Consider the following 15,693-nt stretch of genomic DNA (forward strand, 5'->3'; position numbering starts at 1 on the left):
AGCATGGGGTGCATACATCTTTTCGAATTAGTGTTTTTGTATTCTTTGGGTAAATATCCAGTAGTGAAAATACTGGGTGCTATGTTAATTCTATTTTTAATTTTTTCTGGAAACTCCATACTGTTTTCTTCAGTGGCTACACCAGTTTGCCTTGCCACCACAGTGCCCGAGGTTTCCTTTTTCTCCACATCCTCACCAATATTTGCTATTTCTTGTGTTGCTGACTTTAGCCATCCTGACAGTTGTGACATGGTATCTCATTGTGGTTTTGTTTTGCATTTCCCTGATGATGAGTGATGTTGAGCATCTTTTCATGTCTGTTGGTCATCTTGTCTTCCTTGGAGAAATGTTTGCTCATGTCTTCTCATTTTTTAATTGGATTGTGTGTGTGTTCTGTAAATTTTTATATTTTGGGGGTACTAACCCTTTATCGGATATGTCATTTGCAAATATCTTCTCCCATTCAGTAGGTTGCCTTTTAGTTTTGTTGACTGTTTCCTTTGCTGTGCAAAAGCTTTTTATTAAAAAAAATTTTTTAAATGTTTTTTTATTCCTGAGAGACAGAGCGAAAGAAGGTGAGGGGCAGAGAGAGGGAGACACAGAATCTGAAGCAGGCTCCAGACTCCAAGATGTCAGCACAGAGCCCGACATGGGGCTTGAAGTCACAAACTGTGAGATCATGACCTGAGCCAAAGTTGGACGCTTGACCGACTGAGCCACCCAGGCACCCCAAAAGCTTTTTCTTTTGATGTAATCTCAATAGTTTATTTTTGTTTTTGCTTCCCTTCCCTCAGGGGACCTATCTAGAAAAATGTTGCTACAGATGATGTCAGAGAAATTACTGCCTATGCTGGCTTCTAAAATTTTAATAGTTTCCTATCTCACATTTAGGTCTTGAATCCATTTTGAGTTTATTTTTGTGTATCATGTAAGAAAGTGGTCCAGTTTCCCCAACATCATTTATTGAAGAGACTGTTTTTTTTTCAGTTGCATATTTCTGCCTCCTCTGTTGAAGATTAATTGACCATATAGTCATGGGTTTACTTCTGGGTTCTTTATTCTGTTCCATTGACCTATGTGTCTGTTTTTATGCTAGTACCATACTGCTTTGATTACTACAGCTTTGTAGTATATCTTGAAATCTGGGATTGTGATACCTCCGGTTTTGTTCTTTTTCAAGACTGCTTTGGCTATTCAGGGTTTAATTTGCCATTGTTTAAATAGTCAGATATTCCATTAAAACAGGAGTGACACTGAAATCATAACTATATTATGAATTCTCTCATTTGGTGAAGACATACCTATAAAGATTAACATTCAATAATTTCTCACCAGTGTGAACTGGCTGATATTAAAAAAGTTTGGGCCATACCTAAAGGCATTCTCACATTCCTTATGTTCTTAGCGTTTCATTATCTGTATGCATTCCCTGATGTGCTTTAAGGGCTGAACCATATCTGAAGGCTTTTCCACACTTCTTACACACGTAGGGTTTTTCACCAGTATGAATTCTCCCATGTTGAACAAGGTTTGAAGCACGACTAAAGGTCTTCCCGCATTCCTTACAATCATAGGGTTTCCCACCAGTATGAATTTTCTGATGTTGTGTAAGGTATCCATACATTTTAAAGGATTTCCCACATTCCGTACATTCATAGGGTTTCTTATCAGCATGGATACTCTGATGTGCAGTAAGGTGTGAACTACGTCTAAAGGTTTTCCCATTCCTTACATCTAAAAGGTTTCTCATCAGTATGAATACTCTGGTGTAGAGTTAGATTTCTATAGAAAGTAAAGGTTTTCCTACATATTTTACACTCATAGGGTTTCACACCAGTATGAATTTTTTGATGTTGATTAAGATACCCATACAAACTAAAGGTCTTTCCACACTCTTTACATTCATAGGGTTTCTCACCAGTATGAGTTTTCTGAACAAGGTTTGAGCCAGTACTATAGGCCTTCCCACATTCTTGACATTCAAAAAGTTTCTTACCAGTATGAATACTCTGATGTCGAATAAGATTTCTATACAAAGTAAAGGCTTTTTTACATTCCTTACATTCAAAGTATTTCACACCAGTATGAATTTTCTCATGTTGATGAAGGTATCCATATAAGCTAAAGGCTTTTCCACATTCCTTACATTCATAAGGCTTCTCACCTGTGTGTTTTCTGATGTTGAAAAAGTTTTGAGCCAGTAGTATAGGCTTTCCCACACTGCCTACATTCAAAAAGTTTCTCGCCAGTGTGAATACACTGATGTCGAGTAACATTTCTATACAAGGTAAAGGTTTTCTTACATTCCTTACATTCATATGGCTTCCCACCTTTATGAATTCTCTGATGTAGAATAAGGTATGAGGCAGTGGTATAGCCCTTTCCACATTCTTTACATTCATATGGTTTTTTACCAGTATGAACACTCTGGTGTACAGTAAGTTGATGACCTCTTTTATTTTTTATTTTTATTTAAAAAAAATTTTTTTTCAACGTTTATTTTTGGGACAGAGAGAGACAGAGCATGAACGGGCGAGGGGCAGAGAGAGAAGGAGACACAGAATCGGAAACAGGCTCCAGGCTCTGAGCCATCAGCCCAGAGCCCAACATGGGGCTCGAACTCACGGACCGCGAGATCGTGACCTGGCTGAAGTCGGACGCTTAACCGACTGCGCCACCCAGGCGCCCCGATGACCTCTTTTAAAGGCCTTTCCACATTTCTCACATACATAAGGTTTCTCATCAGTATGGATTTGCCCATGTTCAACAAGGTTTGAGCGCCTACTAAAAGCCTTCCCACACTCCTGACATTTATAGGGCTTCTCACCAGTATGAATTCTTTGACGAATTCTAAGGTGTCCACCTTGACTAAAGGCCTTCCCACATTCCTGACATTCATAAGGCCTCCTGCCAGTGTGGATTCTCTCATGCTGAATGATGTGTGAGGCATAAATAAAGGCCTTCCCACATTCCCTACACTGATAGGTTTTCTCACCAGTATGAAATCTCTGATGTACAGTAAGTTGATAACCGCTTTTAAAGTTCTTCCTGCATTCTGAACATTGATAGGGTTTCTCGCCAGTATGAAATCTTTGATGTAGGGTAAGTTGATAGCCACTATGAAAGTTCTTCCCACATTCTTTGCATTCATAGAGTCTTTTGCCAATATGAAACCTGTGATGTAGAATAAATTGATAGCCACTACTAAATTTCTTCTGACATTTCTTACATTCATAGAGTTTCTCTCTGTTATATATGCTCTGATGTTGTGTAGAAGATACATCTTTTTCATAAGTGGGCATTTCTACATAGCTGATTACCTCACAATGTAAATCCAAATCTGAAAGAAAAGAAGAAAACAAAAAAATATTTATATTTCTTATACAGAGAATATGGGACTTCTGTGAAAGAAATATGAACCCACACTTGTAATAAATGAAGCACTTATTGAATTGTAAAATATGGTTATGAACTTTTTGAAAGGTCAAGAATTCAGAGATGTATGTGAAGTTACATAAGATAGTGAAGTTTCTGAAATTTAGGTGTGGACCACGATCTTTGGCAAGCTTGTTATAAATCTGATATCCTGCCTGTGTCACGGACAACTACATTAGAAGTGAGAGGAAAAAAATACCTTGGATGGCATCTTTATTTTGAATCTATCACTGATTTAAATACAGATCAAAGGTTAAGAATTCATCCTAGGTTTGTCCAGTGATTTCTCTTTACTCTTGGAATACGATCCAAACCCCTTTCTGAGGATAGCAGGACTCCTCCTTACCTATATGGCATCATGTCCAAACACCGACCCCTCTGCGCCCTGTCTCCTTTTTTTCAGCATTTAGAATATGGTACAAACTTCCCTATCATTTGATGCTTTCCACAGACGATTTCATCTGACCAGAATCCTTAGACCTGAGCACTTTGTAGGTTGACCCTTCTCATCCTTTAGTCTCAGGATGAATATCCTACCCTTAGAAAGGCTGCACCTGCTAACTCTAAGTATTACATCCATGTCTCCCTTTTTATGGTCTAGCACTTCATTCCTTCCACCATCCCTTTGTTTCCAATTATGATATCATTAATTTCCTTATTTGATATTTTTTTTTAAGATACAAAAAATTTTTTAAATGTTTATTTTTGAGGGAGAGAGACAGACTGTGAGCAGGGAAGGGGCAGAGAGAGGGGGGACACAGAATCCGAAGCAGGGTCCAGGCTCTGAGCTGTCAGCACAGAGCCTAACGCAGGACTTGAACCCATGAACCGCAAGATCATGACCTGAGCTGAAGTTGGATGTTTAACTGACTGAGCCACCCGGGCGCCCCTCCTTATTTGATATTCTAAACAGTTCCCTAAACTTCCCCCAGAGCAGACACAATTCTTCCTTTTTCATCACTGAATTAGAGGGTTATGATGTATTATAGGTGCTAAATTAATTGATCTTGCTTACCTTCAGTTCTATTATTCCTTCTCCATTCTAAATATACTAAATCTGTGTTGGTTCATCTCCTTTACCACATCCTCTCTTCCTTTTCCTTATTTTCAAGACCAGCCATCCTTCTACTTCCCGGATAAGTATTTTGATATGTTTTCAGTCAATTCACAGATATGTACTCAAATCAAATAAGAAATTCCTTCCATGTGGAGATGCTGGAGAGAATCAAGAAATTATAATATGGAGGAGTGTTTTGGGGTACCAGAGTGTCTGGGACTGTTAAAAGGAAATATCAGATATAAGCTGGAAGATGGCAATCGAGATTCAGGAAAAGACTCAGGATTATCAGTGCACAATGAAGGGGGCATGAGTCAAGGGCAAAGAGTATTCATCTGTGACTCAGTTGTGGGATGTGTATAGCAGGTGGAATGATACATACTCTGACCTCAGAAAATAACGCTGAAAATAAGAGCAACATCAGAAAACAAAAAAGCACTCCATCTAGAAAACTAAAGGCTCTTTACTAATTAAATGCTAGATCAATAAATGTAGTGGCAACCAGCAGAGGCAGAATGGATAACCACACAAACTTTGACTTGGACGTCAAGACTGATGATGACATGCATACATCATGTAAGTGTGAAACGATTTATTACTCGTATAATGAGGCTTCCTAGAAAGAGCAGAGTGGTTCTTAAATACATCTGAAAAGGACTTGAGTGATTGGAAAGAGATTGACTTAGTTGTGTTTTTTTTTTTGTTTTGTTTTGTTTTTTTATGCTGGTTAGGGTGTGGTGCAGGGCTGAGGGTTCCTGGGCAGGGGTTTGCATGGTTTGAACTTTCCATGGGGACCAATGTAGGGAGCTCTCAGGCTTTTTATCAGCTTCCCCAAAAGTGGAGCAGAAGGAGAGGTGGGGCTTGAAAGCTGTCAGCAGTCAAAAATAAAAAAACAGAGTCAGTATCTTTATTGTACTAAGGAAATAAACAGTGAAAGTAGAGAAATATAACCAGGCAAAAGATGAAAATACTACATTTCAGAAGGTACAACATCCAGCCCTAATGCCCAGAGAAAAGCTGTCACCTTGACACAAATTAAATAAATAATTTACTAATAAAAGCTTAGAAAAAACATCAAAGTAAGTGAGAGGAAAACAAAAAGAATAAAGATAAAAAACCAGATTTTAATGAGTTTGGAAACAGAAAATCAACATACAAATTCAAAAAGGTATCTCTTGGGGAAAAAAATCAACATGTGATGGTACACTAGCTAAACTAATTAACAAATGGGAGAACAAACAAAAAATTGTGAAAGGGAAAGACAAACAGGAAAATATTGATCAAAAACTATCCTACAAAGGACAAAAATCTGAAACAGGTCAATTTTCATGGAATAGAAAAAAATGTCAAAAAAGCTAGTAGTTGGGGCGCCTAGGTGGCTCAGTTGATTGAGCTTCCAACTCTTGATTTTGACTCGGGTCAAGGGATTGAGCCCTGTGGTGGGCTCTGTGCTGAGTGTGGAGTCTGCTTAAGATGCTCTCTCTCTCTATCTCTCTCTCTCTCTGTTCCTCTCCCTACTCACGTGCACACTCTCTCTAAAAGGAAAAAAAGGCTAGTATAGCAATCAGCACCCTGATCATTTACACTGTCATCTCTAAATATCCAATATTATGATCAGAGAATCCTTAAAGAAATATTTATTTATTTTTATGAGGAGAGAGAGAGAGAGAGAGAGAGAGAGAGAGAGAGAGAGAGAATCTTAAGCAGGCTCCATGCTCAGTGTGGAGCCTGATGTGGGGCTTGATGCCACAATCCTGGGATTATGACCTGAGCTGAAATCAAGGCCAGAGACTCAACTGACTGAGCCACCCAGGCGCCCCTAGAAATGTTTGATTCCAAGACCAAGGCAGGGAAGATACAAGATAATGCTCACAAATCTTGGGCTAAAAAAGTAAGGAAAGTTTAAAAGATTTATGGCTTTGTTGAAAAACACACGCTTCTGAGTATTATGCTGTTTTTGGTCATAATTGTGAAAATTTAAAAAAAAAGCAGGAAAAGTGATCATGTTGGATCAAACATATTAAGTAAATGAAAGATAGATAAAAATATAATGATGGGGTGCCCTGGTGGCTCAGTCAGTTGAGCCACCAACTCTTAATTTCGACTCTGGTCATGACCCCAGGGTCGTAGGAATGAGCCCCATCTCAGGCTCTACGTGGAGTGTGGAGCCTACTTAAGATTCCCTCTCTCTCCCTTTGCCCTTCCCCCGCTCTCTCTCTCTCAAATAAAAAAAAGACATTATTTTTCAGATAACAGAAGCCATTTCCCAGTTATTTTTTCATTAAATAATGTGCAACTAAAAATCAAATATATTTTCCTGTGCATTCCAATCAATTTATATTTCAACATAACCAAATAGCCAAATAGATCATGTCAATAAAAAACTGTAGAAATCACGATAGAATTGAAAGAAACAACTACCTTACAATTCCCATCGTATTAAGTATACCGTTCTTACAACTATGAAGAGAGTAATTGCTGCAGAACTGATTGCTGTCATAATGCTGAAGCAAGATCAGAGGGACTTCTGTTCAGTTACAAAAGCAAAAAATATAACTGAATGATGAAGGAATCAAGCTGTTAGCTTAATAAAGTTTTAACATTCCAAAACTAACAGTGTAATCCAATACATGTTGTGTCTTTTGATAGAGTACCCATAACCGCCTATGATGTACTTGAGCCACAAATGTTTAATGTGAATCCCTCAAGAGAGAAAATAATTTCCAATCTATAAAAATACAAAGGGTAGAGAATAAACAAACTATACCACGGACAATACTGAGATAAGTTCAAAAGATGGCAAATTTTGCAATATAAGTGGCCTTGTCTCCTCAAAGGATTAGTATTAGAAATAAAGGGAATGTTTTAGATTAAGAGGGATTTCAGTGATATGATAAAGAGACAATGCACAGTCTTGCATTGGGATACTGATTTGAACAAATCAGATTGGGCCAAACGGGGTAATATGAATAGGATTTGGGTTTTGAAGATGCAATAAAATAAAAATGTAATAGAAATATAAAATAGAAAAATCACTGATAGGGGCGCCTGGGTGGCGCAGTCGGTTAAGCGTCCGACTTCAGCCAGGTCACGATCTCGCGGTCCGTGGGTTCGAGCCCCGCGTCGGGCTCTGGGCTGATGGCTCAGAGCCTGGAGCCTGTTTCCGATTCTGTGTCTCCCTCTCTCTCTGCCCCTCCCCTGTTCATGCTCTGTCTCTCTCTGTCCCAAAAATAAATAAACGTTGAAAAAAAAAATAAAAAAAAAAAAAAAGAAAAATCACTGATAAAGAAATCAGGTTATAAAACAGTAAGAATATGATGTCTCTTTAATAAAAAGAGGAACACGTATATGCATGTATGTCTTATATCCACTAAGGTGTTAAAGTGGTAGGAATAAGGTATTTTAATATCTTGAAAACACTTTTGCCTGTCTCTATTTTCTAATTTTCTACAATGCACATGGAGGATTGCTTAATAAGGGTTATTAATTTTGTGTTCATCTATTAACACAGCCTGAAATAAACCAAATATTGACACAATCCAAACTCTGTGTACGACATTTAATAAACGTGGACTTAGAACTTAATGGCTATAAGCCAAATATTGCAGAATTCAGTTCCTTTTCAGTCACAAATTACTTATAAAAACAGACCATAAACTGCTATAAATCAAGTCTGTACATATTTCAAAGGATCAAAAGCATACAAATTATGTTGTCTGATCACAAGTTATACTAGAAATTAATATTATAAAAAATATATATTATCAACATATATTGGGAAATTAAGAAGTGCTTGTAGTTGATCAATGCACCAAAACAAACTGTGCCCTACACTACAATAATAGTTATAAACTTTAAAAATCAATGTTTTGACTGAAAATTAAAAGCAAATGGAACTGCACATAAGCACTACCAAGTTAGTAAATTTGTTTCTCATGGGAAAACAATTCTGAAGCCATGTTCCATGTACACTGGGGTGAACAAATAAGTAAATGGATGATGGATGGTAGAAGCCAGTTTTGTCACTGTTGGAGGAGAAAGTTACAGATAAATGAGACAAGAAGGCTGAAATACTGGTTGGGAGTTGCAGACATCAGTAAGAACTCATGTTTAGCTTAATGTAAATACAGAGAGATAGATAATAAAACAATTACAGATACATGTATATATACATGGGTGACTATGCAGACATTTATTACCTAGTTAGGTTGTTTAGAGGGCATAGAAGCAATGGCATACCAGCAACAATTAGTATACCTAGTTCTCAGATCTTGGTTTCTAAATACTATCTTCCAGGGGCGCCTGGGTGGCTCAGTCGGTTGAGCATCTGACTTCGGCTCAGGTCATGATCTCATGGTCCGTGAGTTCGAGCCCCGCGTCGGGCTCTGTACTGATGGCTCAGAGCCTGGAGCCTGTTTCAGATTCTGTGTCTCCCTCTCTCTCTGCCCCTCCCCCGTTCATGCTCTGTCTCTCTCTGTCTCAAAAATAAATAAACGTTAAAAAAAATTTTTTTTAAATAAATAAATAAAAAATAAAAAGAAATACTATCTTCCAGTAAAAGAAACCAGGGCTCTTAAGAGAAATGGCTGATTCTAGGACCAGGGAAGGGGAAAAAAACAAAATGAACCTGAAAACAGTACCAGGAAAGAAATCCTCAAAAAACAAAAGGATGGGGATATTATATGGACACAAGAACCAAACTAAAAGAGCTATCAATGTTCAAAGCAAAAGAAATAACATTTAATTGTAACTCAAAGTCTAAAATAAATATGGATAAGCCCACACTGAAATAAAGGGGGAAGAGACAAATCTTTTTTTTTAAATTTTTAAATGTTTTATTTATTTTTGAGAGAGAGAGAGAGAGAGCGCACGCACAAGCGGGGGAGGGGCAGAGAAAGGGAGACACAGAATCCAAAGCAGGCTCCAGGCTCTGAGGTGTCATCACAGAGCCCGATGCGGGGCTTGAACCCATGAGCTGTGAGATCATGACCTGAGCTGAAGTTGGATGCTGACTGAGCCACCCAGGTGCCCCAAGAGACGAATCTTTTATACAGAATTCCGGATAAAATATATAGATTTCCTACTCTACAGAAGCTTAATTCCCAATCCAGGCCCCTTGCCCCCCAGGGTAAGCTAGACTTAGTGAGCTGCTCCTAAAGAGTATAGAAAAGGAAAAATAGTAACTTTGGAGGGGAGAAAGAAGGTTAACATCACCAGTGGATATCATGTACCCTGCACATGATGCGATGAAAAGGACATTTCACTTCTGCTGCAGTCTTTCTAAAAACCCCTATCTCCAGTGTAAGTATGAGAAAAACAACAGACTCAGAATAGGGAATATTCTGCAGGACCTGGTAGAGTCTGTCAAGACAGTCAAATTCCTGAAAGACAAGGAAAGATTAAAAAACTGTCACAAACCAGGAGAGACTGGAAGAGAGACTGGGAGACATGAAAAATAAATGCAATGTGGTACCCAGAATGGAAGGATCCTGGAACAGAAAAATGACATTAATGGAAAAATTGGTGAAATACACAAATAGAATCTAGAGTTTAGTTAATATGAAAGTAATTTTCTTAGTTTTGACAAATGTATCTGAATGATGTTGTTAACAATGATAGAAATCAGGAGAGATATATACAGAAGTCTTTCTACTATCTTTGTAACTTTCTATATCTAAAATCATTCTAAAATAAAGTTTACTAAAAAAAGATAATTACATACCACCTCTGTGGTAGTCTGGGTAAAAATGTTTAACCTTATTCTAATCATAAGAAGAAAACATCAAACCTAGAAAGCAGATATTCCATGAGAAAACTACACTGGATGCTACAAAATAATCAAATTCAAAGGGGAAAAAAAAAGGTAGGATGACAGTAAGATACAAAGCCTCACATCCAAATACAGTATATGAGTCTGGAATGGATCCTGGAAACAAATTTTACAAATGGCATTTTTGGAGAAAAGTTCAAAAACTGAAATATGGACTCTATGTTAGATGTAGGGCTGAACTGCTATGATAATAATAGTGTGACTACATAGAAGTTTTTAGTTTCAGGAAATGCATACAGAAGTGTTTGAGAGGTAAAATTTAATGGTAACTGCTACTTACCATCAAGTGAGCCAAGAAGAAAGGTGCATATAGAGAGAGAAAAAGGCAAATGTTAATATCCAAAGTTAAATCTGTGTGAAGGCTAATTAACTAACATATATATGCATACACACACACACACACACACACACACACACACACACACACACATATATACACATATACTTTTTTTTTTTTTTTTTTAAGTAGGCTTCACACACAGCATGGAGCTCAACACGGGGCTTGAACTCATGACCTTAAACTCCTGAGATCAAGACCTGAGCTGAGATCAAGAGCTGGATGCTTAACTGACTGAGCCACCCAGGCACCTCAACTACATATATGTTTTTAATATTCTCATTTGGCTTGATGAATTTCAAAAACAAAAAGCTGGGAGAAAGAAAATAGTAGACCTAAGGTAGTATTTCCTAAACTTTTATACAGAAATTTTGAGCCAAGGGGTGCCTGGGTGGCTCAGTCAGTTAAGCATCTGACTTTGGCTAAGGTCATGATCTTGCAGTTCATGGGTTCGAGCCCAGTGTTGGGCTCTGTGCTGACAGCTTGGAACCTGGACCCTGCTTTGGATTCTGTGTCTCCCTCTCTCTCTCTCCCCCTCCCCCACTCACACTCCATCTCTTTCTCAAAAATAATAAACATTACAAACAAAGAAATTTTAAACCAAATTATAATATCTGCATCCATTCCAATCTAATGTAGTTACAGTAGAAAAAATTTATACAACAGATATGCATACATGTGAGAAAACATGAAAATTAATCACCTAAACATTTATTGCAAGAAGCCAGAAAAAGAGCAACAAAATAAAAACAAATTAGAAAGAAAGATAAAAGTCATCTTACAAAATAGAGCCCACAAAAACCATAGAGGATCCACAATGCCGATATTGTATTTCAAATTTTTTTTTTCAACGTTTTTATTTATTTTGGGGACAGAGAGAGACAGAGCATGAACGGGGGAGGGTCAGAGAGAGAGGGAGACACAGAATCGGAAACAGGCTCCAGGCTCTGAGCCATCAGCCCAGAGCCTGACGCGGGGCTCGAACTCACGGACCGCGAGATCGTGACCTGGCTGAAGTCGGACGCTTAACCGACTGCGCCACCCAGGCGCCCCAACGATATTGTATTTCAAAGCAATGTTACTAATGTGATTCTCTCAAGACTGATAAAGAGGAAGGAGACGGCAGCAATATCCAATGCAGGGATGTGAGCTAAGAGGGACCTCACTTATCGGCCCTCCACACCTCAAATGCAGTAAAATGACATCATGAAAAAAAACCCATTATGTTAATAATGTGGATGAAATGCATAAATCTCTAGAAAGTAACCTCTATAAAATCAACACACAGAAAACTTCAACAATTCTAGCATGGTGTAATCTGAGTTTTATTATTTAAAAAAACTTTTTTTTTTTTTTTTTTTTTTTAAGTAATCTCTACCCACAGTGTGGGGCTCAAACCCACAACACCAAGATCAGGTGTCACATGCTCTAATAACCAAGCCAGCCCAGTACCCCAATCTGAGTAAGTTTTTAAAAAAAATCTACAATGGTAACTGAAGGCCCAGATGGTTTTTCTGGAATATTTCATCAACCCAACCATGTCAAAAGGGGGGAGAAAGGGTACATTCTCCTAAACACATTCATAAAGCTAACATAATCATTATATCCAATCTTAAAAAGTAAGAATATAGTTTAATCTCATTCATGAAATGTAAAGGAAATATTAAAAATTCAAATCTAACAATATTGAAAAGGGATAATATATCAACACACCATGACTAGAACTGGATTGCAGAATTCAGTCAATAAACAGAATTCAACACAGTAACAGAACAATGGAGAAAAAAAAATCTCATGATTATGTCAATAAATGCATAAAGAATAATTCCTGAGAATAATTTTAGCAATTATGTAAAACAGAACCTCCTGTGAAAAATATTTATATTAATTTTTAGACATACACCCTTGGGGTGTCTGGCTGGTTCAGTCAGAAGAGCATGTGACTCTTGATCTCTGGGTCATGAGTTTGAGCTCCATGTTGAGTGTAGAGATTATATACAAACATATATACACATACACTTAAAAAAAAAAAAAGAAAAAAAAATACCCTTATTTGTGGAACTATCCTTATTCTCAGGAGACGTTTGCTGAATGATTCATGGGTCAAGTCATGATGCCTAAGACATGCCTTCAAATACCTCCATAAATGTAGTGTAGAGAGAAATAAAATAGATATGGCAAAATCTTATCAGTTGGTGATCTATGTAAAAATCATTTTCATGGTTATGCACTTTGAATACTAATTAATTTTACTATTATAGAGCAAGAAAAACCACCTTTACTGGGAGAGTGTCCTGGAGTTTTTAACTTTAGTCCTTTTCTTACAGATATCTGGAACTTTTGGTATCTTGCCTTAAAGATATGCTAGGATGTGGATTGTCTAGATTTACTACTTTTTCATTCATTTGTCCTTTTTGGAGGACCTATTGGGAGACAAGTCGCAGAAGGCCATGACTGCTTTTAGCTATACAGCTAATGCTCCATAAAGTGTTCCAGGTCATTGAAAAAGAAGGAAAGCTTCCTAATTCTTTTATAATTTTTATGAAAAAAATATTAATATCTAAACCTGATAAGAGACACTAAAAGAAAATATGGGCCAAAATAACTTCTGAATATCAAGAGAGACCATATAATATACTAACAAAGAAAAATCCAAGCAAACAGGAGCTCAGGGATACTTCCACAACATAAAACACACACACACACACACACACACACACACACACACACACACACTCACTCTTTCTCTCTCTCTCTCATTTCTAAAGCTAGTATCTTATTAGGTGGGGAAACATAGGATTTCTGATGAGATCAAGAACAAATCGAGGAAGCTGACTATCTCTGCAACTATTCAAAACTGTACTAAAGAGGTGGCTCAGTCAGTTAAGCGTTAGACTTTGGCTCTGGTCATGATCTCATGGTTTGTGGGTTTAAGCCCCGGTTTGGGCTCTGTGCTGACAGTTCTGAGCCTGGAGCCTGCTTCAGATTCTCTGTCTCCCTCTCTCTCTGCCCCTCCCCTATTCATGCTCTTTCTCTGTCTCTCAAAAATGAATAAACATTAAAAAAATTTTTGTTTAACTGTACTAAAGATATTAACTATTTGATTAGACAAGATAAATCAGAGATAGGAAAAAGAGGTAAAGAACAAATAAAACTATCCCTATTTATAGATGATATAATAGTATACCAGGATATAAAGGGTAAAACTTTTTAAAAATAAGACCAAGAGTACCAATCCAGAAACAAAATTAAGAAAGAAATGCCATTTACAATTATATCAAAAAGAATAAAATATGTAGGAATAGGTTGAACAAAAGAAGCCTGAGATCTATACATTGACAATTTAAAAATGTGGAAAGAAATTAAATACCTAAATAAAAGGAGAGACCTCTCAGGTTCATGAAGGACAATACTGCTAAGATTACAATGCTCCACAAACTGATCAACAGATGCAGTGCAATCCACTGCATCAAAATGTCAACTGCTCTTGTCGCTGAAAATGACAATCTGATTATATAGAAATATAGGAGGCTCCAAATAGCCAAAATAATTTTGAAAACAAACAAAAAAGAACAAAATAACAGAAATCACACTTCCTGATTTCAAAACTTACTACAATGCTACAATAAATCAAGACAGTATGGTGCTGGCATATACAGATATATAGATCAATGGAATAGAATGCAGAGTGCAGAAATAAAATCTCAAATTATGATCAATTCATTACTGAAAAGGGAACCAAAAAAATTCAATGGAGTCTTAAGCAACAGTGTTAGGAACAAGTGGATATTCACACACCAAAGAATGAAGTTGGAACCTCACACTGTATAGCGCACATGAAAATTAACTCAAAATGGATCAAAGGCCAAATGTCAGAACTAAAACTAGTAACTGCTTAGAAAAAAAACACTGCAGTAAATTTTTGAGACTTGGATAACACAATGATTTCCTAAGTATGATACTAAAAGCAAAGCAACAAAAGAAATAATAGAATGAAATATTATTTGGCCACAAAAAAGAATAAAGTATTGATACTTCATATTATGTTGATGAATCTCAAAAATATTATGAAAGAAGACATTCATAAAAGGCTACATATTACATGATTCTATGTATATAGAAATATTCCTAATAATCAAATATTTAGAGACAGAAAGTAGACTAGTGGTTTATCAGATGCTGGGTATACAGAGTGACTGCTAGTGGGTATCAGGTTTCTTCATGGGGTGATGGGTTATACACTGGTGATGGTTGCACAAAATGTGATTATACAAAAAACACTGACTTGTTCACTTTAAGGAAGAGCCTTTTTGCCCTTTTTTTGTTTTTTAAATGTTTATTTTTCAGAGAGAAAGAGCACGAAAGCTGGGGAGGGGCAGAGAGAAGGAAACAAGATCTGAAGCAGGCTCAGTGCTGTCAGTGCAGAGCCTGTTGTGGGGCCCGAACCCACGAACCGGGAGATCATGACCTGAGCCAAAGTCAGACGCTTAACCAACTGGGCCACCCAGGCATCCCTGACTTGTTCATTTTATTTAAGAAAAATTTGGGTGGGGCAGGGGGCGCCTGGGTGGCTCAGTCGGTTAAGCAACTGACTTAGGCGCAGGTCATGACCTCATGGTTAGTGAGTTGAAGCCCCGAGTAGGGCTCTGTGTGGATAGCTCAGAGCATGGAGCTTGCTTCGGATTCTGTGTCTCCCTCTCTCTCTGCCCCTTCCCTGCTCACACACTCTCTCTCTCTTCTCTCTCAAAAATAAATGAATATTTTTTTAAAAATGGGGTGCCTGGGTAGTTCAATTGGATAAGCGTCTGACTTCAGCTCAGGTTATGATCTCACAGTTCGTGGGTTTGAGCCCCGTGTCAGGCTCTGTGCTGATAGCTCAGAGCCTGGATCCTGCTTCTGATTCTATATATCCCTCTTTCTCTCTGTCCCTCTCCCTCTCATACTCTGTCTCTCTCTCTCTCTCAAAAATAAATAAACATTTAAAACAAATGATAAAAACTTAAAAAAATTTTTTTTACTTGTTCATTTTCAAAG

The 15,693-nt window shown here is 37.5% G+C and overlaps 1 protein-coding gene across 1 annotated transcript in view; it reads right to left on the bottom strand.

The window, feature by feature from the left end:
• Window positions 1–15,693, bottom strand: part of ZNF573 (zinc finger protein 573) — a 72,658-nt gene that overhangs the window by 29,001 nt on the left and 27,964 nt on the right. Inside the window, 4 exon segments of the mRNA XM_040445785.1 lie at window positions 1,417–1,709; window positions 1,873–2,172; window positions 2,174–2,450; window positions 2,696–3,340. Of these exon segments, the coding sequence (XP_040301719.1) occupies window positions 1,417–1,709; window positions 1,873–2,172; window positions 2,174–2,450; window positions 2,696–3,340 (1,515 nt within the window).

This window comes from Herpailurus yagouaroundi, unplaced genomic scaffold (assembly GCF_014898765.1).
Source record: "Herpailurus yagouaroundi ecotype Mexico unplaced genomic scaffold, PumYag 194, whole genome shotgun sequence".
NCBI classification, from domain to species: domain Eukaryota; kingdom Metazoa; phylum Chordata; class Mammalia; order Carnivora; family Felidae; genus Herpailurus; species Herpailurus yagouaroundi.